The sequence below is a fragment of the Anas platyrhynchos genome, chromosome 29 (assembly GCF_047663525.1).
Source record: "Anas platyrhynchos isolate ZD024472 breed Pekin duck chromosome 29, IASCAAS_PekinDuck_T2T, whole genome shotgun sequence".
Classification (NCBI taxonomy): Eukaryota; Metazoa; Chordata; class Aves; order Anseriformes; family Anatidae; genus Anas; species Anas platyrhynchos.
In genome coordinates this window covers 4,044,392-4,071,694 of record NC_092615.1, presented here as the reverse complement: position 1 = coordinate 4,071,694, position 27,303 = coordinate 4,044,392, and the positions used below count along the sequence as shown (strand labels likewise).

General features: G+C 59.5%; 1 protein-coding gene and 1 long non-coding RNA gene across 2 annotated transcripts; both read left to right on the top strand.

The window, feature by feature from the left end:
* The first annotated feature begins 127 nt into the window (after positions 1-127).
* LOC113845638 (uncharacterized) lies at positions 128-5,501 on the top strand. The gene is made up of 2 exons (XR_005261323.2): positions 128-707; positions 1,986-5,501. It is a non-coding gene; the product is annotated as an uncharacterized lncRNA (long non-coding RNA).
* A 10,873-nt stretch (positions 5,502-16,374) lies between these two features.
* On the top strand, positions 16,375-25,124 carry ANGPTL4 (angiopoietin like 4). Its single transcript, XM_038169203.2, has 7 exons — positions 16,375-16,961; positions 17,531-17,641; positions 18,166-18,298; positions 22,482-22,595; positions 22,688-22,783; positions 23,066-23,341; positions 23,867-25,124. Exons 1-7 carry the CDS (start codon positions 16,413-16,415, stop codon positions 24,046-24,048), a joined length of 1,461 nt encoding a protein of 486 aa, XP_038025131.2. The 5' UTR covers positions 16,375-16,412; the 3' UTR covers positions 24,049-25,124.
* The last annotated feature ends 2,179 nt before the right edge of the window (positions 25,125-27,303 follow it).

Below are 27,303 nucleotides of genomic sequence, written 5' to 3'. Positions count from 1 at the left end.
TGGGAACTGGTGGCAGCGGGCTGGTAACAGGCAGTGGGTTGGTGTTGGGTGGTGTTGGGTGGGGATGGGTGGCATTGGCACCATAAAACTTCCCAGATTTGGGGCAGAAAGAATGAAAAGGGTGCTGGGGGTGGGTATATCTGCACAAAAACTTCTTTTCTTAACCATCCCTGGGTGAAAGCCTCACTTTCTGTAACACCCACATCTTCCTGCTGGGAAGACGACCCAGAAGAGTTCACTTGGAGTTAACTGGCATCGAGTCTGTGTCCAGGAGCTGCTGGGCCAAGGTTCAGAGGGGAAGGGACCAGCTTGTGCCCACGTGGAGGTCAGTGCTGAGCTGTGCTAGGGCCAGGGCAGTGACGGGCCAGGGCTGCGATAGGAGCACGAGTCCTGAAGCAACAGCATGCAGGCACCATGGGCCTGGCTGGCACATGGTGCTTTCTGTTCAAAACAATGATGTTGCAAGGCAAGGCTTTAAAGTCCTGTTGGGAAACACGGGTAGCTGGGGCTGTGGGTGGTGGGGAGAGGAGCAACCTTCATCCAGGGATGCTTGAAAGCAAAGGAGCCCCCAGCCCTGCCCGGGCAGGCAGAGCCCGAGCTCTGCACAGCGGGAGAGGTCGCTCCTGGAGCCAAGGTAGATCCAGCCCTTGCTGGAGGACGGGGACAGAGAGAGGCCGAGAAGGTCTTGCAGAGGAGACTCAACCTGGGTAGGATGCCCCAAAAGGCAGGGGGTGGAGTTGTGGGGTACAGCTGGGTGTCGGTGCACAGCCGGGTGTTGGTGCATGGCTGGGTGTTGGTGCACGGGTTGGTGTTGGTGCATGGGTTGGTGTCAGTGCACGGCCGGGTGTTGGTCCCCAGCCCACTGCATCCTTTGCTACCCCTCCTGGCAGGAGGTGACGCTGATGCTGCCCCCGTCACCATCCCTGGTGGTGCCTGGGTGGGTGTCCCCGGGCAGAGGCTGGCCCTGGGGCCGGCAGTGGGGCCAGGTGAGGTTCCCAGTTCCCACCTGCTGGGCCCGGGCTGAGCCTCCCCCTCCTGGCTCCTGCTCTGCTTTCAGCCCAGCTCAGAAACAACCCCTTTGTTTTCTTTAGTTCCTTTCCTAATTTAGACAGCCCCAAGGCCCCGCGGGCAGATAAAGGCAAGTTTATTCCTTCCCCCTGTTTATGGCTCTGCTGGAACACGCTGCTCCTGCAAATATTACATCAAGGGAACGAGGAGAAGGCTCAGCTTCACCAGCACGCTTCCCTCTCACCCAGATCTGGGCATCGCCGCTCACAGCCCCGATCCCAGCGAGGGACCCGGCCGGGCTCCTGCTGCACCCTGCCTGGTGGCAGCGGCTCTCCGCCTGCCAGCCCCTGTGCCACTGATGCCCTCGGCTCCTTGTGTGGGACTCACCACGTCCCTTCTGCTTCCTCGGCCACCTGGGCAGCGCTCGGTTCCAGCCCTGCTTGAAAGCAGCCCCTGGGGAGGGAAGGAGGGGGTCCCAGCAGAGCCCCCGGTGCCAGGCGTGGGCATGGGGTGTCCCTGCCACCGTGCTGGCAGCGTGCTGCTGCCCAGGCTGTCGCAACGAGCCACGAGGCCGGGAGCTGTGTTTGCTTTGCTGGAACAACGTGTCACCGCCGGCCGAGCCTCGGTTGCATCATCCCGAGGGGGGACGGGAGAGCGGTGCCCAGCCTGCAGAGTTTCAGCACTTCCCAGTGGGGTGATGAGCCGCCACCCCCGGGCTGCCCCAATCTGGGCTTTAAATCACTGGCAGCCAAGTGAGCCCCAAAAACCCCTCCGTGGGGCGGGCAGCTGGATGGACAGACAGACAGACGTGTCCAGCGGGACGGGGGTGATGGGGACAGCTTCCTCTCTCCTTCCTGGGAGGTGGAGGCTGCGATGAAAAGCTGTGGTGACCAGCACCTGGGCACACACCCAGCTGCTCACCAGCAGGATTTGCCTCAAATACGTTTTTTTTTTACTAAAAACCTATCTTTTTGCAGAGCTCCTGACCCCAGACCAGCCTCACCACCACCTCCTGCATGAGGATGGATCCCTGGGAGCAGGGGCTGGGGTGATTTGGGGGATCTCCATCAGCAACATGGGCCACCCTAGCGTGAGAGGACATCACGTTCCCCCGAAATCAGCCTGGGGGCTGGGAGCGAGCTCATCCCCGTGGGTCAGGGACACCCCGAGAGGTGCTGGACCCTGAGGGTGGGGTGGTGTGAGGACAGCAAAGGAAATCAGAGATACGAGCAGGAAATAACAAACGTGAGTCAGAAGAGAAGCACGCGCACAAGGGCAGCTTGGGGAAGCTAATCTGCAAGGAGATAACGCTGCTGGGATGGGGGAAATCAGACACGAGATTGTAAAAAGGGAGAACCAAGGCTTTCCAAACCATCCATCGTGGGTCTGTGCATCATGCCTGGCTGCGTCACCCATGGGTGCTGGGGGCAGCGTGGGCTGGAGCCATGCTCAGCACCCAGCCTTGGATGCTGTGGACAGCACATGCGTGTCAGGGCACCCCGGCAGCCTCCAAAGGTTTCCAAAGCCCCTGAAATCCCACCCTGGGTGCTGATCCCCCTGCAGACAGGGCTAGCCCCCGCACAGCCAGCCTGCTTTTAGTCTGCTGGAGATTAAGCTCTCTGGGGGCCTAATGGCAATTCTTTTGGCACGCGTTCAGCAAACCTTAATCCATCTTATCTCCTCTCTGAAAGGATGAGCTCGGTGCCTCTCCAAGCGCTCCATGGGGAGCAGAAGCGGCGGGAGCCCTGGCAATGCGCAAGCTGCTGCGGGCTCCCTGGGGATGCCCTACATACAGCAAGGAGGTGGCAGGGCAGAGGCCAGAGCAATTTGACAGCCTGGGAGGAGGAAGAGGATGACGCCAGGGAGGCTGACAGGGAGTGCCCCGCACAGCAGCACCTTTCTCCCCAGAGCTGATGTCACTGGGAGTCCCGGCTGGAATACAGGGAGCACTGGTTTATTTGGGATATGCCTGGGTGTGGGCCAGAGGTGGTGTCTGGATGGGACAGGGTTTGGCCCTGTGGAGGCACATCACTGCCCCCTCCACGCAAGGGCTCCCACACCAGCACCGGCTCCATCCCCTCCGCTGGGCTCCCTCGGTCCCCAGGGATGCCCCCGTTATCCCCACGGTGTCCTGAGAGCATCCCGGCACTGCGGGGTGTGGGGCCGTGCTCCCACTGCTGCTCTTACACTCGGGCACACAAACCTTGAACCTGCCTGGCTGCAAACCTGTCCTGACACCACTAATTATAACCGTGCTAATTGCGCAGCTCTGCCTGATTCGTTTGGTCAGCTCCACGGCTCGCTGTCACGGGAACGCCAACGAGGGCTGGCATTTGCCCCCCTGGCCACCGTCTGGAGCACGGAGCCGTGTCTGACACCCAAGGGCACCGTGGCTCAGCCCAGCACAGACACACGGCCCCAGGACTTGCGGTGCAGACGCCCCCCCCCAAGTGCACCGAGCACCTCCAGCACCAGCCCCCGAAGGTGACCGGCTGGGTGGCAGCCAGGCAGCCAGTCCCAAACCCCCCAGTGCCGTGGGATCTGTCCTTCCTGAGCCCCTTCCACAGGAAAGCAGAGAGGACAGAGAAACCATGTGCAGAGCTTGAAATTCTCCACTTTTCTTGATCAAAGCTCTGCTGGCAGTGGGTGTTTGGGGACTTTGTTTCCAGACGTGGTGTCCCTTGGGTGACCGATGGCCCAGGGGCTCGCTGGCTCCTGCCCTGGCACCAGACCGTGCTGGGTGCCCAGAGCTATGCACACCTTCACAGGGAGGTTTCCTGCTCGCAGTTGGGCTCATGGCTGTGGTGAGATGGCTGGGGACAGCGGCAGGAGGTGGTGGTGGTGCTTTGTGCCCCTTGCACCCATGGCACTACAAGGTGGGACCAAACCCACCAGCCCTGCTCCAGCTTCCAGTGGTTTTACACCATTTGCAGAGGGAGTCCCTGCTGGTAATCCTGTTGTGGGCTGTGCCCAGCCCCATCCCCAGCCCTAGATGCTTACAAAATCCCAGCACGGACCATGCCTTTCTAACCATGGGATTCGAGGGAAGAAAAACACCCCTGGGCAGGAGGGGTTGGTGGTGGTTGCGGCTTTCCAACATGCTTGAGCAACTTGTTTGTGCTCTTCGGCTGTGGGAGCTGTGGGCTCGGGTGGGCTGGTCTCACCTGGACCATGAAGCATCACCAAAAGGTGCTGGGGCTGTGGTTTGGGTGTGGTGAGGCTGCTGGCGCCGAGGGAGCCGCGGCACGTGCGGGGCAGGCGAGCTGCAGCGGTCCCCAGTGTGGGCAGCAAGGCTTTTGGTTTCCAGTTTCCTTGTTGAAACCAGAAAAATATAACCACACTTGGGAGATAAAAAAAAAAACAAAAAAAAACAAAGCAAAACAAAACAAAAGAGCTATTTTGGTGGGAAGGAAATATTTTTGCTGAAATATTTCACTCTTGCAATTAGCCACACGCCCTTTCCCTTGGCTGTGGGTGGTGGGAGATGCTGCCGGCTGTCTCTCCTTGCACCTCTCGCTTTCACTCCTCCCATGGCCGTGGGTAGAAGGCTCGGGGCCCCCGGGTGCCCTGGCACTGGTGGGCGAGCAGCCAGCAGGGCCCTCATGGCCCCCCCCGAGCTGCGTGGGGACAGCCCGGTGGTGGCAGTGGCAGGGAAAGGGGTGAAAATAAGAGGGGCAGATCCCATGGCTGCAGCATCCCTGCCCCTGAGATGCATCCCAGCGAGGCGGTGATGATCTCTCCATGGCCGCAGCACCCATGGGTGTTGCCTCTGCTGCCGGATTTCCTGCTGGAGAGCTGTGGCTGGGCCACGGCTCAGCATCGCTGCCCGCCGGCCTTGCTCCCGGCCTTGGGCCTGTTTGCTTCGCATCAGGCTGTGTCCTCACCCCGCCGCCCGTGAGTCAGCGTCTCGGGGCAGCCAAAAAAGCCCTGCAAAGCCCCGCGGGTGCTGCTGGGGTGAAAGCCCAGCCAGCGAAGCCATCCCACTGCCTGGCCCCCAGCCCTCCTGCCTCCCCAGCGCGGTGTCACGGAGCTCGCTGGGGATGTGTGAGCCGGGCACGGCCACCAGCCCTGCCACGGGCTGGAGTCGGAGCATTGAGGGACCCTCCCCAAGATCTCAGGAGCCTTGGCTGGAAAATGCAGCAGCACTTGCAAGCGGCGCTCATTCCCTCCTCGCCTCCCAGAGCTCCTTTTCCCTCTGGCAGAGGAAATGAATTAATTGAACGGATGAATTGAGCAAGAATTAATTGAGAAGGAGAAAACAAAGCTGGATATTTGCAAGTGAGACATGAAGCACTGCAGGACCTGCCCACCACTCTCTGCTGCAGGGGTGCAGAGTTTCTGACCCCGGCTCGTCCCACTCCAGCCCCAGCCACTGGATGCCCTCGTGTCCATTCACGCCCTGCTGCGTTGCATCACCGCTTGAACGCGGGTGCATGCCGTCTCTAAAGCAACTTGCGGCTAAAAATGGGTATAAAGTTTGATCTGAGCCCGTGCCAAGATTAATTTTTAATTGCTTCTAATTTCACTCTGCTGGTGTTGGCGAGCCCAGCCCGGCAGAAAGGTCGGGTGGCAGGTGCAGGGCTGGGTTACCCACGGGCAATGCTCCGGCCGGCGCACACCGGAGGTCTGCAGCCCCGTGAGGGCTTGGGCTTTTCAGCTCTGGCAGCAGACAGGACCAGTGCCCTGTGGTTGTCTGCCTGTCCCCGCTGTGCTTGTGTGGGCTCCTGGTTCAGCCCCTGCTCCCCATGGCTCTTAGCAGCCCTGGGAGCCCCTCTCCTTGCCTCCAGCTGATGCGATCAGGCATCCTGATGGAGCCCCTGAAGCCAGGGACTTGCCATTTTTCAGGTGTTGCCTTAGCGCATCCAAATGATCCACGAGGTGTTAGAAATTGCCATTAAACCCCAAATACCCCCTGGCGTTCCTGGGTCCATTCCTGCCTCCCCCTTCCCATCCCATCGCTGGGCATCAGGGGAGTGTTTCTGGCACGGAGACGTGCAGGGAAGCCCAAATTCTCTGCTTACACGCCCTGGGAGGCATCTCCTCTGCCCAGCATCTCCCTGCCCTGCTGAGCAGGGATTAGGAGCCTGCATTCCCAGGGCAGCTCGTGGCTGCCGTCAGAGAGAGTGCAAATTGCCTGGCCCTGGCTCAGCGCCCCGGCACCTTCCACAAAATCCCCCGAATGCGCCACGCTTGCGCTGACAAAGCAAACATTTATTCAAATGACAAAGGTCACCCCTTCCTTTTTTGACAGCTATTTTTGTCCGTTTTGCTAAAGTCCAAGGGTAAAGGAACTGCAGAGGCAGGCACGGCACGCTAAGGATGAGGCTCCAACCCTCACGTCGGTGTGTTGGAGAGATTCAGGAAAGAGAAAATGAGCCTAAGCAGCCATCCTGGGCAGGAGCTGGGTGGAAGGGCTCATCCCATTTGTTTTTCCCACAGCCGTGAGGCCAGGGCAGCCCCATGAGAGCCCGACGGCCCCGTCCCCATGCACTGTGTGTCATCAGCAGGGACCTTCCCCTTCCATACCCAAGTACCCCCCAGCCAGCCTCCAGCACCGACGTCCCCCCCAGAACAACCCAATGATGAGACCCTCTGAGATGATGTTTGTGAATATTTGCAGGATGCATTCGCTCACTCAGGGGGGGTGTAAACGGGCAGCTGGGCTCCCTGCGAGGTGCTGGCTGCGTCTGGCTTTCAGCAGCACCCCGAGGCTGCGGGAAGGGTCACAGCACAGCCTCCCTGCCTGCACAGAGCAGCCCCGAGCATCTCAGCAGCGCCCAGAAAGCGGCACCTCGGTGACACCGGGTCACAGCCAGCAGCTGAAGATCCTCCTGGGAAGGACCTCCTGGGTCTGGACCTGCTGCTGGGCTCTGTTCAGTGCAGGGGTGTCCCCTGGGCATGGCGCAGTGCTGGGGAGGGGGACACACAGTGGAAAGGCGATGCCAGCCCCCTTTGGAGCCTGGAGGTGTGGGGATCTGCAGACCCCAAACACTTTGTGCTCCCTGAGCCGGTGAGCCCCAGCCTGGCCCCGTGTCCCCGCACATTGCAAGGAGGTAGATGTCCTGGGACATCACGGGACACAACCACAAACCTTGCCCCTCTCCTGGCTGCTGTTTTGCCTCTGTGTGAGCAGCTCTGCCCAGCCACAGGCAGCAATGAACGCAGTGAGCCTGCCCCAGCTCTGCCCTGGCCCTGCAGCACGACACAGCCCCGAGCCACCCGGCGCCATGCCGAGCCTTCTCCCTTCTCGCCAGGGTGCCTGAGTCATGCCTGAGTTACAGGAAAACCGTCCTGCGAAACCACATTCCTGGCGGTAAACCCGGGCTGGGAGCAGCTCTCAGCCGGGTGGCACGCACGCAGCTGCCAGCGGGCTCCTGGGCCGAGCAAAATGCTTCCTGCTGCAGATGCTCTCCGGGTGCTCCTGCTCCCCTGAAAAGCCGCCTGGAACGCAGCTTTCCTGCAGAGCCTCAGCCAAGGCTGGTAGCAACATATCCCCAGGGAGCCACAGGCTGGAGGAAGAACATTGACCAGGAACCGCCGGTGGACTTTCTCCAGTTGCTCCAGAGACAATCCCGATGACAGCCGAGCTCCCCTGCACGGTCCGATGACATGGTTTTCCCTGCTGTGACCATCTGTGCTGCCTGCCGTTAATTCCTGCACGTTAAAGAAAATCCTTCCGAATATTAAACCCGCATGAAGGCACTGGGAGGCTGCCGACCTGCCCTGGGCATCCCCAGCTCTGCCCCTGCCCCTCTGCTGCTCCCAGCTCCGGCCGTTCCCAGGACACCGATGAACACTGGAGCACCCAATGCAGGGCCCCCAGCACTCTCACTGCCTGATTTCACCCCTTTGCATTATTTTAAGCCTCTTTTATTGATTTTCTGCACTGCTTCCCTTGCTGGTAGCAGCACTGGCCTCTCCTTGTGTCGCACCCCCAAAGCAGTGTGACCCTCAGGGTGTTCGCGCTCGGCTCACACGTGGGGTGCGAAGCCCCCCCCAGGCTGTGGGGGTAGGTTTAGAGCAGATTTCTTCTGCTCCCTCTCTCTAACACAAATCCTGGCCCTGCCACAGGGCTCCGAGAGGACTTGGTGTGTGATGGATGCGCACTGTGGGGTCTCTTCCAACATAAGATGTTGCCTGGCCGAGGATATCGACGTGGTGATTTCGGAAACATCAGCCACTTAGCAGAAACAAATCCCCAAGCTGCAATATTTCAGTGACACTTCACACACTGTGCTGCAGTGGGGCAGTGCCTGGGCTGCCCACCCTGACGGTGTCACCGCCGGCCACGATGGCTCTGACACCCTGAGCTGCTTCGTTTGATGGGAAACCTCCCCTCCTGGACCACTTCTTGGGGGAAGAATTTCATAGATAACACTCAGGAGTTGTTTTTTGTTTTTTTTTTTTCCCTTCATTTTGCAGTACGGAAGCAATCCCCAGGACCCTGACCCATGCAGGCAGGTCCTTGGCATCTGCGTTTTGCCTCCACGGCTTTCCTTGTCGCAGGGAGACTGACAAATGCCAGACCCACGCTGCTCCCAGGACACGTGCTCAGGTGCGGTGGTGGCCGGAGAGCATCTGAGCTCACAGCTCGGATGCAGCCTTGGCCCCGCTTCAGGTTCGTTTCCCTCTGCTGAGCCAAGTCCTGCGGACCGAGGCATCCGTCTGTGCAGGGTGAGCTCCCCCAGCGTTTGTTTTTCTAAGAAATGAAAACCAAACAAGGGCCGCTCTGTCCCAGCCATGCCCGAGCAGCATGACTTCACCCCTGCTAGCCCCTTCTCTTGGCTGTGCGAGAGGACACAAGGCAAAGGTTGCTGTGATACTGGCAAGGTGCAGGACAGACGGACAGGTCCCTGTGGCTGTGGGTGCTGGTTCCTGCCCGTGGGGTCCCTGTGGGTGCTGGGTGGACGGAGGCTACTGCCTGGGCAACCTGCGGGTGCCAGCCCCGGAGCCACTGCATCAGCACAGCTGCTGGGGAGGGGCTGCTCAAACCCTTTGTGCTTTGGGGCATTTTCACCTGCTTGTTTTCAAGTTTTCAATGCATTAATTAAAAACTGTGTTGTTTTTTGTTTGTTTGTTTGCTTTGTTTTGTTTTGTTTTGTTTTACATCACATAATGCCTGTAGATCCTGAGAGGTGTGAAAATTGAGAACAATTTTAGATAAACATTAAAATACACTTATAGACCCTCCTGGAAAATATCCATGACAAGAAAATCTCCCTTGCCTTGCCTTGCCTTCCCTTCCCAATGTGACCACCTGCAGGAAATGTTCCTGTTCCCACGCAGGTTTTCCCGGATGCGTCCACCCAAGTGCACCTTTGGGGGATGCTGAGGAGCATCACCGCCACCTCACCCGGTCCCTTGGGGCTCGGCCGTGACCGTTCCCATTCTTTGCCCACTGGAGCCAGTGGGGGGGAGCCGGGCCGTCACGGCTGTGAGTCACGACCTGGGCAGGAAGGTGCTGGGAGAAGTTTGGGCCCCAGCTGGGACTTCCAGCACCGAGCCAGGAAGGCTGTGCCTTTTTCCCCTATGACGAGAAACATCCCCTCTGCCCTTGTTCCCGTATCTGGGGCTCTGCGGCCCGCTACCACGGGTGTCCTGAGCCTGCAGCTCCCTCCCCACGGGACAAGCAGCCGTGGCCCCGTGGGGGTGCAGGGGGTCCCATGGGATCTGTGGGTGCCCCATGCTGAGCAGCACTCGCCCTCCAGGCACCCTGCGAGGTGTCAGCCAGGTGGGGAGGTGCCCGGGACCCGCATGGACACCCGTCCTACGTGTCCTGAAAGCCTTCCTGGGCAGCAGAAGTGACCCTGGGGTTTATCACACGGCCAAAAAAAGCCGTTTGTGCTGCGACAGCAGATCCAGCCGATGAGGGCTGTGCCAGCAGGACGGAGGGGTCACGGCCACCGGCGGGTGCTGGCGGGTGGGTGCTGAGCGGTGCCAGCTCCGCCTGCGCCCCTGTGGCAGAGGAGGAGGGGACGGGGGGACCCTCCTTGCGCCCCGGGGGTGTCACTGATGCTTGCCACAGCCACGCTCTCCTCCCTTTTGGGTATCTCCTTCCAGAACAGGCAAAGGAAATGAAAGATGTGCAGTCCCAGCTCTCTCAGCCTCTCCCCGCAGCAGAGGGGCTCCAGGCCCTTCAGTATCTTGATGCCCCCCCGTTGGACTTCTCCCAGCACATCCACGTCTCTCTTGTACTGGGGGGCCCAGCACCAGCCCCAGTACTCCAGGCACAGCCTCGCTGGTGCTGGACGGAGGGGCAGGGTCTCCTCCCTTCACCTGTGGACAACACTTTGCCCTGCGCAGCCAAGATCACCATCAGCCTTCTTAGCAGCGGGGGCACATTGCTGGTTCTCGCTCAACCTGGTGTCCACCAGAACTCCCAGGTCCTTTCCGCCCAGCTGGGTGCCCCCAGCATGTCCTGGTGCCTGGGGCTGCACTTCTCCTTGGTGAACAACACGAGATTTTTGGCAGCCCGGCTCTCCAGACTGTCCAACCCCCTCTGGAGAGCTAGGGCGTTACTGGAGATATCCAACAGGGCAGGACCCACCACCAACCCCCAGCAATTCTCTCCCTCAAGCCTGGCCACGGGGAGCTCGCAGAGCCCATGGTGCACAGTGCTCGGGCTGAGCCCAAACCCCTCCAGGCTGACACTTCCCAGAGCAAACTTGTCCGAGCAGCACAGCCTCCTGGGACCAGTTAGACACCCAAAAATGAGTTTATTTTTATTTATTTATTTATTTTAATTCCCAACTATACTGATTAATGGGGAGTCTTTCACGGCACCAAGTGGCCTGGTGACAAAGGCACCGAGCTGCACACAAGCACTGACCCTATTGTCCACTGTTTCCATCCAAAGGGTGGTGAAGCCCGGCACTGGGCAATGTGCAGGATCTGGCCCCGCTGGCATAGGGCCGGGAGCACCCCGGGTGCTCTGATAGGCATCGTTCTCCCTGGGAACCTGCAGCTCCCTGCGTGGATGAGTCACGAGCCCAAGCAGCGAAAGCCAGTAATCCAAAACACATGTTGCTCAAATTCAGTGATGACTGTAAAAATAAGGGTCCAATTTCTCTGGCTGCCGAGCCTCCCACGTTAACCAAAGTGCTCCAGTTTCCTGCCTGATGGCAAGGGTGACCTTCCACACAGTGACCCAGCGCTCTCCAAGGAGTCCGGGGCACAGCAGGAAGAATAAAGGGTAGCGAGAACTTGCATAACTCCCATCCAGCCCGCCAGGAAAACAAGGGGCTGGTTGGGATGAGCGTTGCGGGCCTTTTATGTTGGCTTTTTTTTGGTGTGACGGTGGAAATTAGTTCCCCTGCTCCTGGCTGAGGGTGCTTGGAGCCTCCCCTGGCTGGGAAAAAAACCTCCGAGGTGTAAGGGGGGGAATCCAGCCAAGCTGTGACCCCACAGGTGACACCACAGCCGGGTGCTGGCCTGCACCCCATACGGGCTTGGGTGCACCGGGGCTGCCGGTGGTCTGTCCATGGGGGCCCTGTGGAGCGAGGATGGGAACGGAGCCCGGGGACGTGGCCACTCTCATGGCACATCTGGATCTCGCTGCAACCATTTCCACGTTTCTGACTCACCCCGCTTGGAAATTTGTGTCCGCTCAAGAGGAAATTCCATCAAACGCAGAAATCTTTGCGAACACACTGACGGAGGTGTCCCTGGCGCTGGGGCTGGACAAGGACCAGGTTGGTGCTCAGCAGCCCGGGACAGCCCCGTTGCAGCTCTTTGCCTTGCCGGGAGCCTCCTGCACCGTGCTCAGCACCAGTGGGGCGGTGGGGCTGGGGGCACAACAAACCCAGCTGCCGAGCAAATTTCGGGGTTGAGTGACCCAAAGCGGTCGGTGGCTCTGAGCCCCCGCTGCCAGCTCAGGGTGCCGGGTCCAATCCAGCCCGGCTGGAGGTGCTGTGGCTCTGGGCAGGCTGCAGGAGCTGGGAAGAGTGTGGATAAGTGACCCCAGCACGTGGCTGCTTTAGCTGGCAGAACCATTTCACCAGCAGGGCTGTGTCTGTGGGTGTGTGACACATAAATCGCTGCTGTGACCTGGTCGGAGCAGAGACCGAGGCAGGTCGGGAGCCCGGCTCTGGCTGGGACGGCTGCCAGCGCCTGTCTGGGTGAGATGTGCTGGCTGCGCTCAGCTGGGGTCGGTGGGAAATCCCTGCTGGATGCCTCCTGACCTCCACTGGAACACAGCAATTGTTCCTCTGGAAAATCTAAATTTATCCCTGCGACGGTGACGGCACAATTCACACATGCCCCATTCCCCTTTCATTGGAGTCTCCCTCACGCCTGCTCTTTCTAACAATAAAGCGAGGCTGTGAGCAACCTTCCCGTCAATTCGCATCCCTCCCAGCCCTCCCGGTGACGTGAGCGCAGGGCTGAGCAGCTGCAGGAATGCAATCTGAGTTCAGACGGGGCTGAACTTTCGCACAGTGACCCGGGGGTCAGCATGGGAAGGAGCGGGGATGGAGCATGGCAAAGAACAAAGACGCTCATCGCAGCCCGCACGCCTGGCAGGGTGCTGCGCCCGGGCACTGCCTCTCTGCTTGGGCTGGGGGCACCACGGGGAAGGGAGGGTGCAAGGAATAAAATGCAAGTCACTCGCTGAGAGAAGAAATCTGGGGGATGAAGGCCCGCAGGGGAAAGTGATGGGGGAAAGGGGAGGGTTGGGGGAGGTCGCGCAGCAGCAGAGGTTTGGGCACGGCCCTGGTCCTGCCCTGCTGTGAGCTCCTGGAGCAGGAGGGGGGGTCCTCTGCCCTCAGAACCCACACAGGGGGGCGATGGGGTGGGGGCGAGGAAGGAGATGGGGAGGTGATGGGGATGGGGATGGGGATGGGGATGGGGATGGGGATGGGGATGGGGATGGGGATGGGGATGGGGCTGGTGATGCTGGTTGCAATGAGGATGGAAAGGGGATGGGGAAGGGGATAAAGATAGGGAACAGGGTTGGGAATCCCCTGTTACTTCAGAGACACCTCCACAAAAATGAACTTGTTGAGACCCTGCTGGGGACAGGGGCTGACCCCTACGGAGCATGCAGAGACCTGGGTGATACCCCAAGGACCACGGTGCCCTGCTGCTCCCTGGGATGCTGCAGTCCCCGTGCAGGGTCTGCCGTGCTGGTGCTGGTCCTTGTGGGGTCCCTCCTGAGCGTGGGCTGTGCTGGTCCTCCCTCCCCTGGCCTAGGGAAGGGGACAGCTTCACTCCCATTGTGCCAGCACCGTCCCCAGGACCAAACCTGAGCTCTCTCCAGCTCCAAACCAGCCCGGAGCGAGCTGGATGGTTGGAGCCCCACAGGGATCACCGCTGCAGCCTCCTCCTGTATAGGGCAAACCGGGGCTCCATCAGCACAGAGAAATGTGCTGAGATCCTCGAGACACTGGACTGTCCATTTTAAGCTCTATTTAAACTCCTCGGCCTGCAGGGAGCACCTTCCCATTACCCTGCAGTCATTCACAGGTAGCTCAGGTCCTTTGGGGGGGGACTTTTCATTTCTGCGTGTTAAAAATTCATATTTCTCAGGGCCAACTGGAGGTGTCCCAGTAGGAAAATGTATCCAAAGTAAAATGCATAAATCATGTGGCTTCTGAAGGGGCCTCAGCTTCTTGCATTACCTCACTCCCACCTCAGCACAAACATTGCAAATGCAGAAAATCACCAGTGGGAACGCGTTGGCTTCAGGACCCTGCATAACCCCGTCATCTCCCAGGCTGCTATGTGGGACAAACTCTTCTGTTGGGTAACGGCAGGGCAGGGAGCTGAGTTTCTCACAGGATTCATTTAGCCTGACGTCGTGAACCTGGAGTAACAGTCAACATTTGAAATCCTGCTTCCCTGTTTGTCCCAGTGACACGGGGGGGTTGCGTTTCCCGATCCGGAGGGCTCTCGAGGTGCTGCCGAGCATGCGGGTGCTCTGCCCTCTGCTCTGCAGCTCGGCTCCTGACAGCTCTTCTGCTGCTGGGCTGCCAAAGGATGGCAGGCACAAGGTGAAAAGCAGAAATTTCACGTTTTTTGGGGGGGGAGTGATCCTGTCCGGGTGCCTTTGGCAGGGCACGCAGTGGGTGTCCCCTGGAGGGGGGCAGATGTGCCAATCGGCCACAAGTCGGGGGGCAGGGGCCAGCCTGGTGCCCTGAGGCACTGAGCAGGGACCCCAGCTGATGCCCTCACCCTGCTGGGGGGCAATTCTCCATCACCCTCCCCCCAGTGTCCCCAGCTCCCCCCAGGTGACCGCAGTGGCACAGCAGGGTGTGTGCAGAGCCACCCCACAAACCTCAGAGGTTCGGAAAAGGCAATGAGCACAAGCAGCATTTTTTTTTTGTTTGTTTGTTTCTTTTTCCCCTTAGGTTTTTCCTAGCTGGTCTTTTTCCCATTCTTTTTCTATTTTCCTCACTCGGAAAATTCTTTCTGGCTTTGTAATAAACGCAGAAGCAGTGCCAGCAGTGCGGCTGGGGGCTCCCAGCCTACTCCGCCTGCCAAAATCTCCCAAATTCCTCCTGCCCAGGCCCTACCTCGGTAACTCCTCCCTGCGCTGTCAGCTCCAGGTGCTGGCTGGGAGGCCTCTTGCTCACCCTTCCTGCGAGAAGCAGCCCAGGAAATGTCTGTGAAATGCTTGTGAGCACAACAGGGAGAGGCACGGGGCCAGGAGAGCAAGGAGCCGTCAGCTGGTTTCTCCCACACCCCTGTGCATAAACTCACCTCCACCGAAGAGGAGCTTCACCCCCAGGGACAGGGAGTTTGTCCTCCCAAAGTAAAAAGCACGGGAAACCCAAGTATCAGTCACTTACTTGGTCATAGGAAAAGAATTTGGAAGTGGACGTCACAGCTCCTGCCAGGCTGAAGCTGGGAGAGGCTGGGCTTGGAAATCAGCTCTGCAAACTCAGGGTTAAACAGGGACCCCCGGGATGGGGGACGCCACTGCCGAGCGCTTTTGGACAAGAGGAAAAAGGGACGGATGGGCCCTACCCTGGGAGCGGGGCTGGGATGGAGGCAGAGCTGCTGTGGGTTCACCCAGCTGCCAGGGCTGAGCGGGGGGAGCTCGGCACAAGCCCCCGCTGCAGCCTTTGTCCCCCATGGGCTCAGCAAGCGGTGGGCAGGGGGCTCACCCCTGAAGGCCGGCAGCTCCAGCTCCAGGATGTGTTTTACCGTGCTGAGCGCTGGGGCAGCAGGAGGAAGCGCCCGGCAGGGAGGGAGCAGAAGGGCTCCATCTGCTCTCATCCGAGCAGAGCCGAGAGCGGCTTGATCGCAGAGTGTGAATTCCTTCGTGGGGAGAAAAAAAAAAAAAAAAAAAAAACAGAGACAGAAAATCGCTCTAAGCTAGTGGAAAAAGGCAGAGCAAGAGGGAAGAGCTGGTAACTGGAGTCAAGGACATTTTCAAATGAAATAAGATGCACATTTTTCACAAGGGGATGAATGAGCCTTTAGCTGGGGGAGGAATTCATCCTGGATTTTTTAGGGATGGGGAGTGCTGAGACAAATGAATGCCCTGCTCCCCCCAGGCGCACAGAGGAGCATCACCCACCAACCCTGTGCCTGCAGTGTGCAGCAGTGCCATGGGCTGGGGGGCACCCAGCAGAGCCCTGCACCCACTGCAGGGCCCCAGCACCCATCAGGGCATGGCCTGGGAGCCCGGTGCCTGCAGCACACGTCCACCCCAAGGCCAGCTGCTCCCAGCAGGGCCCAGCTCACCATCCACAGGGATCTCTGTGCCAAGGGCTGCTGGGGAGAGGCTGCGGGTGCAGGCACCTGGTGTGGCAGCACCCATGGCTGGGAGATCCACGGGGTTTGGTCTGAGGGGGGTGAGGCAACAGGGTGGCAACAAGGGTACCCAGGTTAGGATGTGGGGTAGGGCCATCAGCATGGATGGGATGGGAATGGGGATAGGGATGGGGGTGGGAACGAGATGGGGAATGAGATGGGGATGGGATGGAGATGGGAATGGGGATAGGGATGGGGTGGGATGGGGATGGGGATGGGATGGGGATGGGAAGGAGATGGAATGGGAGGGGATGGGGATGGGGGTGGGGATGGGGATGGGGATGGGGATGGGGATGGGGATGGGGATGGGGATGGGGATGGGGATGGGGATGGGGATAGGGATGGGGATGGGGACGGGGATGGGAACGGGATGGGTGGGCGACATGGCAGGGCGTAACACCGAGCATGCACAGGGCTTGTCAGGGAAGGAACGGCTCTTCCAGGGGCTGGGGCTGCGGGGAGGGCTGGGGCTGGGCCCGGCGGTGCGGGAGCCGGAGCGGCTGCGGGGGGAAAAGGAACAAAGCGGCGGGGCCGGGCGGCGCGGGGCGGGCCGGCAGCGGGGCACTCCCCGCCGTGATGCGGTCGGTCCCCGCCCGAGCGCCGATAAAAGCGGCGGCTCGGCGGCGGGGCGCGCACCGGGACCGGCCATGCAGCTCACGGGGGCAGCGCTGGTGCTGTGCGCCGCGGCGGCGGCGGGCATGGCGATGGCACCGGCACCGGGATCGGGACCGGCACCGGCACCGGCACCGGGGCGAGCCGCGAGCGAGCGGCGGGCGGTGGCGAGCGGCAAGGAGCGGCGGGCGCAGTTCGCCTCCTGGGACGAGGTGAACGTGATCGCCCACGGGCTGCTGCAGCTCGGCCACGGCCTGAAGGAGCATGTGGACAGGACCAAGGGGCAGATGCGGGAGCTCGGCAGCCGCCTGAGCGCCCACAACAGCTCCATGGGGCGGCTGCTGCGCCAAGCCCGGGAGACGCAGGAGCAGGGGGAGCTGCTGCGGGCCAGCGTGCGGGAGCTGGAGGGCCGCGGCCGGCAGCTCTTCAACCTCTCCGAGACGCTGCGGCAGCGCCTGGAGGAGGTGGCGGCCGACAAAGCCGAGATCCAGGGCCGGCTGGAGCAGCTGGAGAGCCGCGTCCGGCAGGCGCTGCAGGCGCGGCCGGCAGAGAACCAGAGCGCCAAGGACCTGGGAGCGCTGCAGGTGAGCGCGGGGTCGGGGGGATCCCGGGGGACCCGACCCCACCGGGGGCACCGGGAGAGACCGGGGAGGGGGAGCGGCCCCGCGGGAGCCGGGGGAACCCGACCCCACCGGGAGAACCGGACCCCATCGGGAAAGACCCGAGCGGGGACGCCGGGAGCGAGCAGGGGGAGCGGCCCCGGGGGAGCCCAGGGGGACCCCAACCCGACCCGGGGGGCACCGGGACCGGCTGGAAGAAGCGGGGGGGTCCCCGCCCTCCTGGGAGCCACTCGTGGGCATTGGTCACAGGGAGAGCACTGGGGGACCCGACCCTCTCCGTGCACCGGGAATAGCTGGGGGGGGACCGACCTGGGGGCACTGGTGGGGATCCACCCTCCCAGGATGCGGGGATCAGCACGGAGGGACCCGAGCCACCCGGAGCACTGTGACAGCGGTTTGGGGGGGACCCGACCGATCTGGGGACACGGGAGCCGCCAGCGGGGACCTTGCCCCAGGGCACTGGGAGCACCGTCCTGCCCAGCTCCGTGCCGTACGTGCTGCTGCGGGGTTCACCGAGCTCTTCCCCCTCACAGACCCTGATGGATGCCCAGAACTCCCGAATCGAGGAGCTCTTGCAGAAGATCAAGCAGCAGCAGTACAAGCTGGACAAGCAGAATCTGCAGATTAAAAGCCTGCAGAGCAAGGTGAGCACCCGTCCAGCTCTGCACGCAGCAGCCGTGCGGCTGGGGACCGCTGCTGGGTCCTGAAGCCATCCCTCGCAGCCCGGCTGGCACGGCACGCTGGTGGCAGCAGCAGCAGTGTTGCTGTCCTCTGGCTTCAAGTCCCTGTGCTGTGGTGTTGGTGCACGGGTAGCAAAAAAGCAGAGCTGGGAGCTTCCATTGTGTTTGCACAGTGAAATGTGAGGTGTTGCTGTGTGGGAAACGAGCAGCTCCGCGCTGTGCTGTTTAGTTTAGCTGTAGAATAAAATCATTAGCATGGGTGTGGAAAAAAAACAAAAACACAATAATTCCTGGCTGTGCCAGCCTTGGATGCCTCCTGCTCCTTGAGCTCTCTGGGCAAGTTCAGCCCCCAGCTCTGGTCTGACCCCAGCAGCATCACCCTGGTGATGGGGGGCAGCGATGCCGTGACCCCTCGGCTCTGCTGGGCAGCGGTGTTGAAAATGAGCCGAGATAAAACTGTTCTGACTTGCATCTTCTCTTCTTTGCAGGTCAACCTACTGATCCCCTTACACCTGAAGGACAACAAAACGCAGTCTCCGAAGTGGAAGATAAACCTGAAGAAAAGCCTCAGCCACGCCAACCAAAGCCAGAACGCGAGCGTGGACTCTGTGCTGACGCAGAGTAAGTATCTGCACGTGCCGCCCTGATTCTTGCTGGGGCGAACCGGCAGCAGTTGCAGTCATTCGGAAACAAAAGGTTCAGTTGTCCTGACTCAGGATGTGAGATTTGCTCACAACACTGGGGCTTGGGAGCTTGGCCAGGCTGGATAAGATCTGGAGCATGGGCAGGACCCAGCCTTTGGGATCAGTATTAGTCCAGCAGGAATTCAAGGGTTTAGGAGGAATTTTTCTGCCTGATGTTAAGAATGCAGTGGGAAGCAAAGAAACTGCCAGCAGGTATTTTTCTCTCCTCCCTGGAGTTGGCTCTTGTTCACCTGCTCTCACTTTTGCCAAGCAGAATCTGCCTCTTGGGTAGAAGGGAGTGTTAGGGTGTCCTAGACCATGAGAAGACAGCTACATCCTTGTGCAAACATCTCCCTCTGTATTTGGGTCTCAAAAATGAAAGACGAGTGCCTCAGCTCGTACTATCCTTAGAGGACGGTGCTGAGCTGCAGCAAATGTCTGGGAGCTGCATTGGAGAGTGGCAGCCCTGGGAAATGTGTGCTAGAGCAGGCGAGTGGATGTCGTGTCCAAAGCCCCTGTTTCTGCCTGGAGCATCCCCTGGGGTGGTAGGGATGGAGAAGCTCCCGTAGGGTGGCGGAGCAGCCCGGAGCGGGGTCTCGGTGGCTTTCCCTGCCACGCTGTGCCTTGCAACCTCCCTCCCAGACAGAAACCTGCGATCCCGCAGGGTTCACTGGCCGGGAGCAGCTGCTCTCGTGTCGTGTCAGCTAAATCACAGCGCTGGCTCCGCTGGCCAGGGAAGCGTCTGTGCAGCTGTCTGGGGATGTCCAGTCTGAGCCAAACAGAAAGCGAGCAGGGCGAGGATCCACGGGGATATCCTGCTTAGGGCTTAACGCAGGGACAGCTATGGGAAAGCACATGGGAGTTTGTGTGTGGAGCCCCGAGCTGTCACCGCTGTGCTTGAACACTGGGTGAGCTGAACAAAGAATCCGTGCAGATAAGGAGAGAGGGGACGCGGTGCTCCAAACCCCTGGCACCTGGCTCCATGGGGCCAGCCAGCCCTGCTCAGAGCGGTACTATCAAGCTGGAGGACTGTCTCCGAACCTCTTTTTTCCAGTTTCCTCCCAGCTTTTTGCTTTGTGGCTTGTCTCCAGCAGTGTCTCCTGCTCTCCTCTCAGCTCCGGGTTACGCCGAAAGTGGGGTGCAAGGAGGTGGGCGAGGTCTGTGCTATTTCCTGGTGTCGAATGTGGGCTGCGCCGGCTGGTGGGTGCCGGGTGCTGCAGCCCTTGTGAAACGCCTCGGGGTGCAGCGAGGACCCCACCACCTGTGGGGGTGCAGCAAGGGGGTGTGTGAGAGCTCAGCACAGCGTGTTCCTGGCTCCCATCTGCACACCGTGGATGCCCTCAGCGTGCTGGGCATCCCAGCCACAGCGATGGGCTGACCGAGCCACGAGCTCCCCCCTTCTCTTGCCTAATCCCTGTTGTTGATATCAGTGACAGAAAACAAATTGGCTTCCTTTCGTTACCAAGTTAAGTGAGTTTTCTGGCAAATCTTAAAGCAGACAATAGCTGGCAAGGCTGGCCCTGTGCCCCCTGCCTGGGAGGCTTGCTGGCAGCTCTTGGAGCAGGCAGTCGCGGCTCAGCCTCGTGCCCGTGGCTGCTCCCTGCCTATTGTCAGGCAGACCCACGATGCTGGCACAGCCCGGGGGAGCAGCAATGAACTCCACCAGCAGCCTTTTCAGAAAGACCCTTTTATTTGCATCCAGTGAACACAAGTTTTCAGGCCAGGGATGGCGGCGTGCCAAGCATGTGAAAGTTGAAGGCTTGGAGCAGCCTCGAGAGTGAAAGGTTTAATCACTTGCAGAAAGAGGATCACGTCTTTAGGCAGAGCCTGCGCTCCCTGGCAGCTGGCCGAGTAGGCGAAAGGTAAAGCCCCGCTCTCCCCGTGGTGCCGGGACTCCAAAATAATCGGGCTGGGGAGGGTGAGGGGCAGGCGATGCAAACAGCCCTGGTGGGGCGTGAGCGCAGCCAGGCACACCCTGCGCTCTGCCAGGACCGTGCTTGTCGCAGGTTGGTGACCTCCATCGTGCCTGGAGATCCCTCTGGGGAAATACTGTGCCATGCCTGGGGCTGCTCCAGTGAGCCTTGTTGATTTGAAGCCTTGTTTGGCTAAATAAAGGGGGAGGGAAAGGAAAACATCCAGTGCAGCCAGGAGGTCTTGTTGTTCTGCTGGTGCCATACGGATGTGCAACGCAAGCTGGAACTAACGAGCATGTTCCTCAAACAAAGATTGAGCTGAGGCTGTTCAAGCAGCTGCATCTCATTCAGCTGCTCGAAAGTCCCCATTGCCCCAGGAAAACAGAAGAGATAAGAGCGCAACGAGCTTGGTCAGAGCCCAGTGAAAAAACCAGCTGGGACAGGGCTGACTTCAGCATGCGGGAGCCACGTGGCGCAGCCGAGCATCCGCCCGGGCACCGTCCTGCCCGGGCTGGCGATAGTGTGGGAGAGCAGGCGAGGAGAGCACCGAGGGCTTGGTGCTGCTGGGAGCCTCCGGGACATCCCTGCTGCCTCTGTGTGAGCTGGGCTCGCCGTGGGGTCGGGGACCACCCTGGGTGGTTCCTTCCCTTTAAGCCCCCTTTGCCTTCCCTGGCTGCTTTTGCCTAGGGAGCGTGCACGTTGGCGATGTGCTGGGTGTCCCAAAGCTTGGTGCTTTGTGCTTTGATCCTTTGTGCAAAAAGCTCGCCCTCTGTCCGCGTGCATGCGGGCTGGGCTCTCGTCCTGTGCTGGCACCGGTGGCCTTGGTGGCACCTGGTCCTGCCTTGGCATCAGCCGGGGCTGAGGGATGCGAACGGCAGCACTGGGTGTGAGAGGGGGGCCGCCAAGGCGGGGAAAGTTCATGGCAGGGGGGGAGCGAGAGGGGGATAAGGGGCTGGAAGTGGGTGAAAGGTGGCGGTGGGTGTCACATTGCCATCCCCCGCCCCCCTCCCCGCTGACCTTTCCTCCAGTTCTGGCTCCGTCGCCCCAATGGGGATGGGGCCGGGGATGGGGCTTGGTGCGATGTCCTGCGGGGCCGCCCTCCCCCTCAGCAGCCCAAAAGGCCCCACTCCCACCCTTTGGCCCCAGACGAAGCCCTGCGGCTCTGAGGGGAGGCTGCTCTCCCTGCCCGGACCCCTGGGGGCTGCTGCTGCTGTGGGGGGATCCCAAGAGGGGCTGCAGGAGGGGGATGCCGGTGTTTGGGTCTCCCCAGCCGCCTGCATTGGGGTCACGCCGGCAGCAGCTGCGAGCCACCCGAACCCACCCCACGTTCAGCCGGGAGCTGCCCCCACAGGCAGGGAACAGAGCGCCTTTGTCTGGGGGTGACAGGGCCGGGGGGCCGGGGGCACCTGTCCCGGCACACAAAGGGCCCCTTGAGCGTGCCGGCACCCCGTGGCTGAAGGCTCTACGCATCCTCCAGCGGCCTTTCGACTCGGGTTTTGTAACAGTTTTTTTTTTTTTTTCCTTGCCGGGTGCTGCGGGTGGCGGTTCCCGGCTGGACTTTTATCAGCGCTGTTGAAACGGTGCGTTGCTGGCAGCCAGGGGCAAAGTCCCCAAGGGGTGGAAGGAGAGGTGGGAGCCCCGTGATGGGGGTGGCCTCACCCTGTGCACCATCAGCCGGGGCTCCCCGTGCCCACCCACCCCGGTCAGCGAGTCTCAGGGCACCGCGGGCTCCCTGCCGGCCAGCAGCAGCATCAGGCTTGGCTTGGATGGGTGTTGGGCACCTTCTGGACTTTCTTTCCACCCTACAGCCCTTGGAGGGCTCCAGTATGGGGCTGAGATGGGGAAGCTTTCCCCTCGCAGGTTGTTGCCCCATCCCAAACCCTGGAGGGAGCTGGAAGTGCCTTGGTGTCTGCCCTCACCGGGGAGCCGTGCTCCCCAGCCCTGGGCTGCTGCCGCCTGGCCCGATGCCCAGCTTCTGCCTTGGATGGGAGCCCAAATAGCTGTGTTAGGATAAATGGGAAGATATTGGGTCACTGGCGTTGAAATGCTGGGGACCCAGGGGCCGCCGGCTCCAGCACACATCCAACACCACAGCCGTAGGTGGCAGGCTCCTGGCGAGGGCTGCGCCTGCTGGGGTTGTGGTGGCAGCAGCTGGGGGACAGGGGACACGGGGATGTTTTCTCAGACACCTTCTCCTTCTTCCTGCAGAGCTCCCAGAGGACTGCCAGCAGCTCTTCCTGGCCGGGCAGCAAAGCAGCGGCATCTTCCAGGTGCAGCCCTCGGGGTCTCAGCCCTTCAAAGTCTACTGCGACATGACTGCAGGTAAGGCGCTGGGGATGCCGTGCGCCTCGCAGCACGCTGCACGGCGGCCTTGCCAATGGTAGCCCTGAAATGTCTGTCTTTAATCCCCACAGAAGGTGGCTGGACAGTGATCCAGAGGCGCACAGATGGCTCTGTAGACTTTGACCAGCTCTGGGATGCCTACAAGAACGGCTTTGGAGACCTTCATGGTAGGTGGATGGTGGCATCGATCTTGTCACATGCTGAGTGACAGCCTAACCAAGGATGAGTTATTTCCCCCTTGCTGGCCCCTAGAGATCTCCACGTGCTGGAGCAGTGTTGGGGTGAGGAGAGGGGGGACACCGCTGTTGTGGCTGGTCTTTCTGACTTGTCCCACGGCCTGGCACGCAGCGCCTCAGGTGCTGCAGTGTCCTGGCTTGTCCCATCCAGGGCCCCATTTGCCTCCTCAGCCCATCCTGTTCCTGGGACCAAGGCAAAGTTTCTTGTTTCAGGTGACTTCTGGCTGGGTCTGGAGAAGATCCATCACCTCGTCCAGGAGGGAAGGTACAACCTCCTGATCGAGCTGGAGGACTGGGAGGGAAACTCCCAGGCGGTTCAGTTTGAGTTCAGCCTCGGTGGAGAGAGCACGGCCTACACCCTCAACCTGCTGGGACCTCTGTCTGGAGAACTGGAAAATGCCATTGGGGACTTCAGGCAGCTGCCCTTCTCCACTCGGGATCGTGACCATGACCTCAAAGCTGACACAAACTGTGCCAAGCACCTCTCAGGTCAGTGCGGGCTCTTCCTTCCCAGGGACGGGTGCTTTCCCTTCCACCCCCGGTGGTGGGCTGGGGCTGGATGCTCCCTCTGGTGCTGAGCTGCTTTGTTCCCTTGCTCCTGAGACCCGGGGGAGGAGGGATCCATGGGAAGAGCCACGTGAGGAACGGGGATGGGAGATAAAGCCATGGTTCAGGTCTTGCCCCAAGCAGCTGCCTTTGTGAGGGCTTTGCTGGCTGCCGCCCTCGAGTAAAGCAGGGGCCAGACCCAGGCCTGAGATGGGGCTGCTGCAGGGTTTGGTGAAGTTTTATTGCATGCAAGAAAGAGCAGCAGGGACATGCAGACCTGTCCTGAACTCCTACTGGGTCTGTGCAAGGATTTCCAGTATGTGGGACTCCTCAAATGTGTATGAGGTCTTGTAAGTTCCCAAAGCCCTGAGGTGTGGGGAAAACAGGGGCAGCAGCTGTCTTGAGGCTGGGTTTGTGTTCTGGCTGGAAGTGCTGTGGATTTAACCCTCCTCTGCATTGCCCTGGTAGGTGGCTGGTGGTTCAGCACCTGTGGCCATGCCAACCTCAACGGGAAGTATTTCCGCTCCATCCCTCGCCAGAGGCACGAGCGCAAGCAGGGCATCTTCTGGAAGACATGGAAAGGCAGGTACTACCCTCTGAAGTCCACCACCATGAAAATCCAACCCACAGCACTGGAAGCAGAGCCCTGAAGCTGCCATTTCAGACTTGACCTTCTCCGTGGAGCGCAGATGTGAGCTCCGTCACTTGGTGTTTACAGAAAAATCAGCTCACCCTCCCCAGGAAGCCCCCAAGGACAGTTTCTCTTTGCTAGCAGCCCTTTAGTGGGCAGGGGCTGTGGCACGGCGCAGCTCCTCACTGCACGTAAAACAGCTCCGTGTCACCAAAATCCCTGGATGGGAGCTCCCAGAGCAAGAAGGGAGCTGCCGGCAGGGAGGCCAACCTCCAGAGCATGCCTGGGGGTCTTCAAGTCATCTGGTGCTTTCTGTCCCGCCTCAACACTTCCATGCTGGTTTTGATGAGCTGGGGTAAAAGGGAGGCAGGGGAAGGGTTTTGCTACCCTGCCCCAAGCCGTTGGGTACTGAGCCTTGCCGCATCCCACCTCTCACCGTTGTTCCCAAACCAGTTGTACGCACCCCCTGTGAATTTCCCCCATTTCCCCCTGGCCCCGTGGGGCAGGAGCCTCTGACATCTTGATCTTGCTTCTGCCATGCAGCCCTGCTCCCGTGACTTCAACCCGCTGGGAATGTGGGTGTCACTGGGAGGATGCAGGGCTCCTTTTGGAGAAGGGGACTTTGGGCTCCCTCGCCTCCCCTGTCCCCAAAGCTTTGAAGTCACCAAAATTTCTGGCTGTGCTGGCATTTGCTGGGAGCTGGAGAAAACACTCCCAGCTCCAGGAAAGGAGCTCCTGCCTTTGGGGTGGGTGTCAGGAAAGGGGGGCGAAGCAGGTCCCCAAAAACTGTTACGGGCCAAGCTGCCGTCTTGGGACTTCCCAAGCATCCTGCCCTATTGAAGTCATATTGACTACTGTGCTAGAGCTCCTAGCTGCTAAATATTGTACATAGTCATTTGTAGGATGTTGGATCTTTTTGATGAGTTTCCTGTTTTAATTTTGTTTCTGTATTTAAATGCAGTGTTAAAAACAATGTGGTGTAATTTATAAATGTTGGAAAAAAACAAGTGTAGTTTGTGTATTTTAAACTTTTTTTTTTGTACTAAAATATCTTTTCTGAAGATGTCTTTTAATAAAAACAAGCCTGTAACTGTCCTGGCTGGATTATTTGCCTGATGGTTCACCAGTAAAGTTGCGTGGGAGCTGTGTGAGCACGCAGCATTCATAAACTTTGCTTTTATGTGTGCTTGATGGGAATAAAAATTTTCCTTCTTGGCGTGAAGAATTTGCAATGGGCTTGTGGACCTCTGAGACAGCAGTGCCTGCTACAGCCCCAGTCATAGTTTTCAGTCTGCTTGAAGCTGATGGGTTTCTATACTTTTTTTTTTTTTTACACTGGAAATCAAGCCCTGGGACAGCAGTGACAGTGAGCAGGCCCTTATTCCCTGAAGGCAGAGCTTCGCACTGGGGAGATTTCTTGCAGTCAGCAGGAAGGCTCCGTGCTGGGCAAGCACTCGCCAACACCTCGAACAGGAGCAGAGGCTGAGCTCTGAGTTACCTGCATGGGTTAAAGTCAGATCTGAGCAGGAGAAGCCCCAATAAATAACTTCTTACCTGTTCATAACATACGAGCATAGTAACCTCCGTGAGTATTTATTGCAGGTTTGGGGCAGTTGTTATGTGTAAAGGAATCTGGGGATCCAGCAGAAGCCTTGGTGATCTGCTCCTCAGGTAAAGCAGCAGGGCATGTGGTCCTGGACACATGGCCCATCCAGAGTGATGGCAGAGCTAGAGAGAACAGCAACACATCGTTAGCTGATCATACGTGTTCTACTATAAAGCACAAAAGATTAAAAAAAAAAAAAAAAAAATAGAATAAGAATTGCTCATGCCAGAAGGGAAAGACAAGAATAAACACGGCTTGGGAAGTCCCATGGAGCAGCTGCACAAATACCTGACGCACCTATATGTGGCTCCTGTGTCCACCCCCCTTCCCCGGGGAAAATCCCGGGGTTAATGATAGCCCCAAGCACAATTGCACAAAGAGCCCATTACGCTGCCCTCTGCTATCTATCCGCTCCCTCTTGCCTTCAGAAATACATTTTTAATGTTCCATTTGCTTAATCCAAAGCTTGTTTAGTCCCTGGGTACAGCAGCAGACCCCGGAGGGCCGTGTTTTAGCCTGGATGCCGAAGTGATTAGCCTAAGGTGGGCTTTGTGCATAAAATATAAATCAGTGCAGCAGCCACACCGTGCCCAGCCATGGGCATTTTTCGGCAGGACACGGGGGTTGCCCCCCAGAAGTGTATTTATTTGATCTTCAGCCCTGAGAAGAAGAGGCTGCAGGACAATGTGGGGGTTCCCCAGTTGGAGGATGGCCGAAAACCCCAAATCCTGCCCACACCCAACACACACCCGCTGCTCCCTTCTCCGCCTGCGCCCCCCGACCCCAGGTCCCCCCAGCAGCGCTCCCCGGCCGCCAGCTGCACCAGCTTCTGCGACCGGTCTCTGCGCACACAAAACGCGTCCTGGGTCTGTGTTTTCCTCCGAAACCTCCCTCGGATCCTCCAGCTCCTTCATTTTGAACAAACGCCTCGAATGCGGCGTGTGGCAGCTCCCTCCAGTGACAGCGACAGAAACGGCACCGGGCGCCGCTGCCCCCCCGAACCCAGGGCGAGCACCTCCTGGCACCCAAAAAAACCCCTCCATCTGCCGTCCTCCTCGAGTCCTCTGAGCAAAGCCTCGCCCTACAGCTGGAAATACAGGCTGCCACTTGATCCACTTGATTTTTATTTTATTTTATTTTTTTGTTATCCAGGCTGCGTCACCAAGGGCAGCCTCGCCCCATCCTCACCTCGCAGCCTTCTGCCTTTCTCAACGGTGCCTGGGGGATGCTTGGTGCCCAGTGGTGACATGGAGGTGACACATGGCCAGTGCCTCTTTTTGTCAAGAGGCAGCGAAAATTGGGAGGAGGGCAGTTGGGGGCAGCACACTGAGCCCTCTCCAACCAAGCAGGCTGTGGGGTGCGGTCTCACAGAGCAGCACAACAAAATGAAAAAGGCAAATTGGCAAAGTGGTGCTCGAGGCCAAAATCTGGGGCAAGTCCAAGAAACAGCTGATGAATAACACGGCCCGAGTTCTTTGTGGTTCTCCCCTCCTGGCACAGCCCAGGCAGCCCCAGACAGGCTCTCTGGCACCCACGGAAAAAACAAGAAGCCGATGCCATCGGCGTGTCTGCTGTCAAGGGTTTGCACCTGGTATATTGTAGTAAAAATGCTTGGGGTTTGTAGGACATCTGCGGCCAGGGGCTCAATGGACTATGATCAATTCTAGA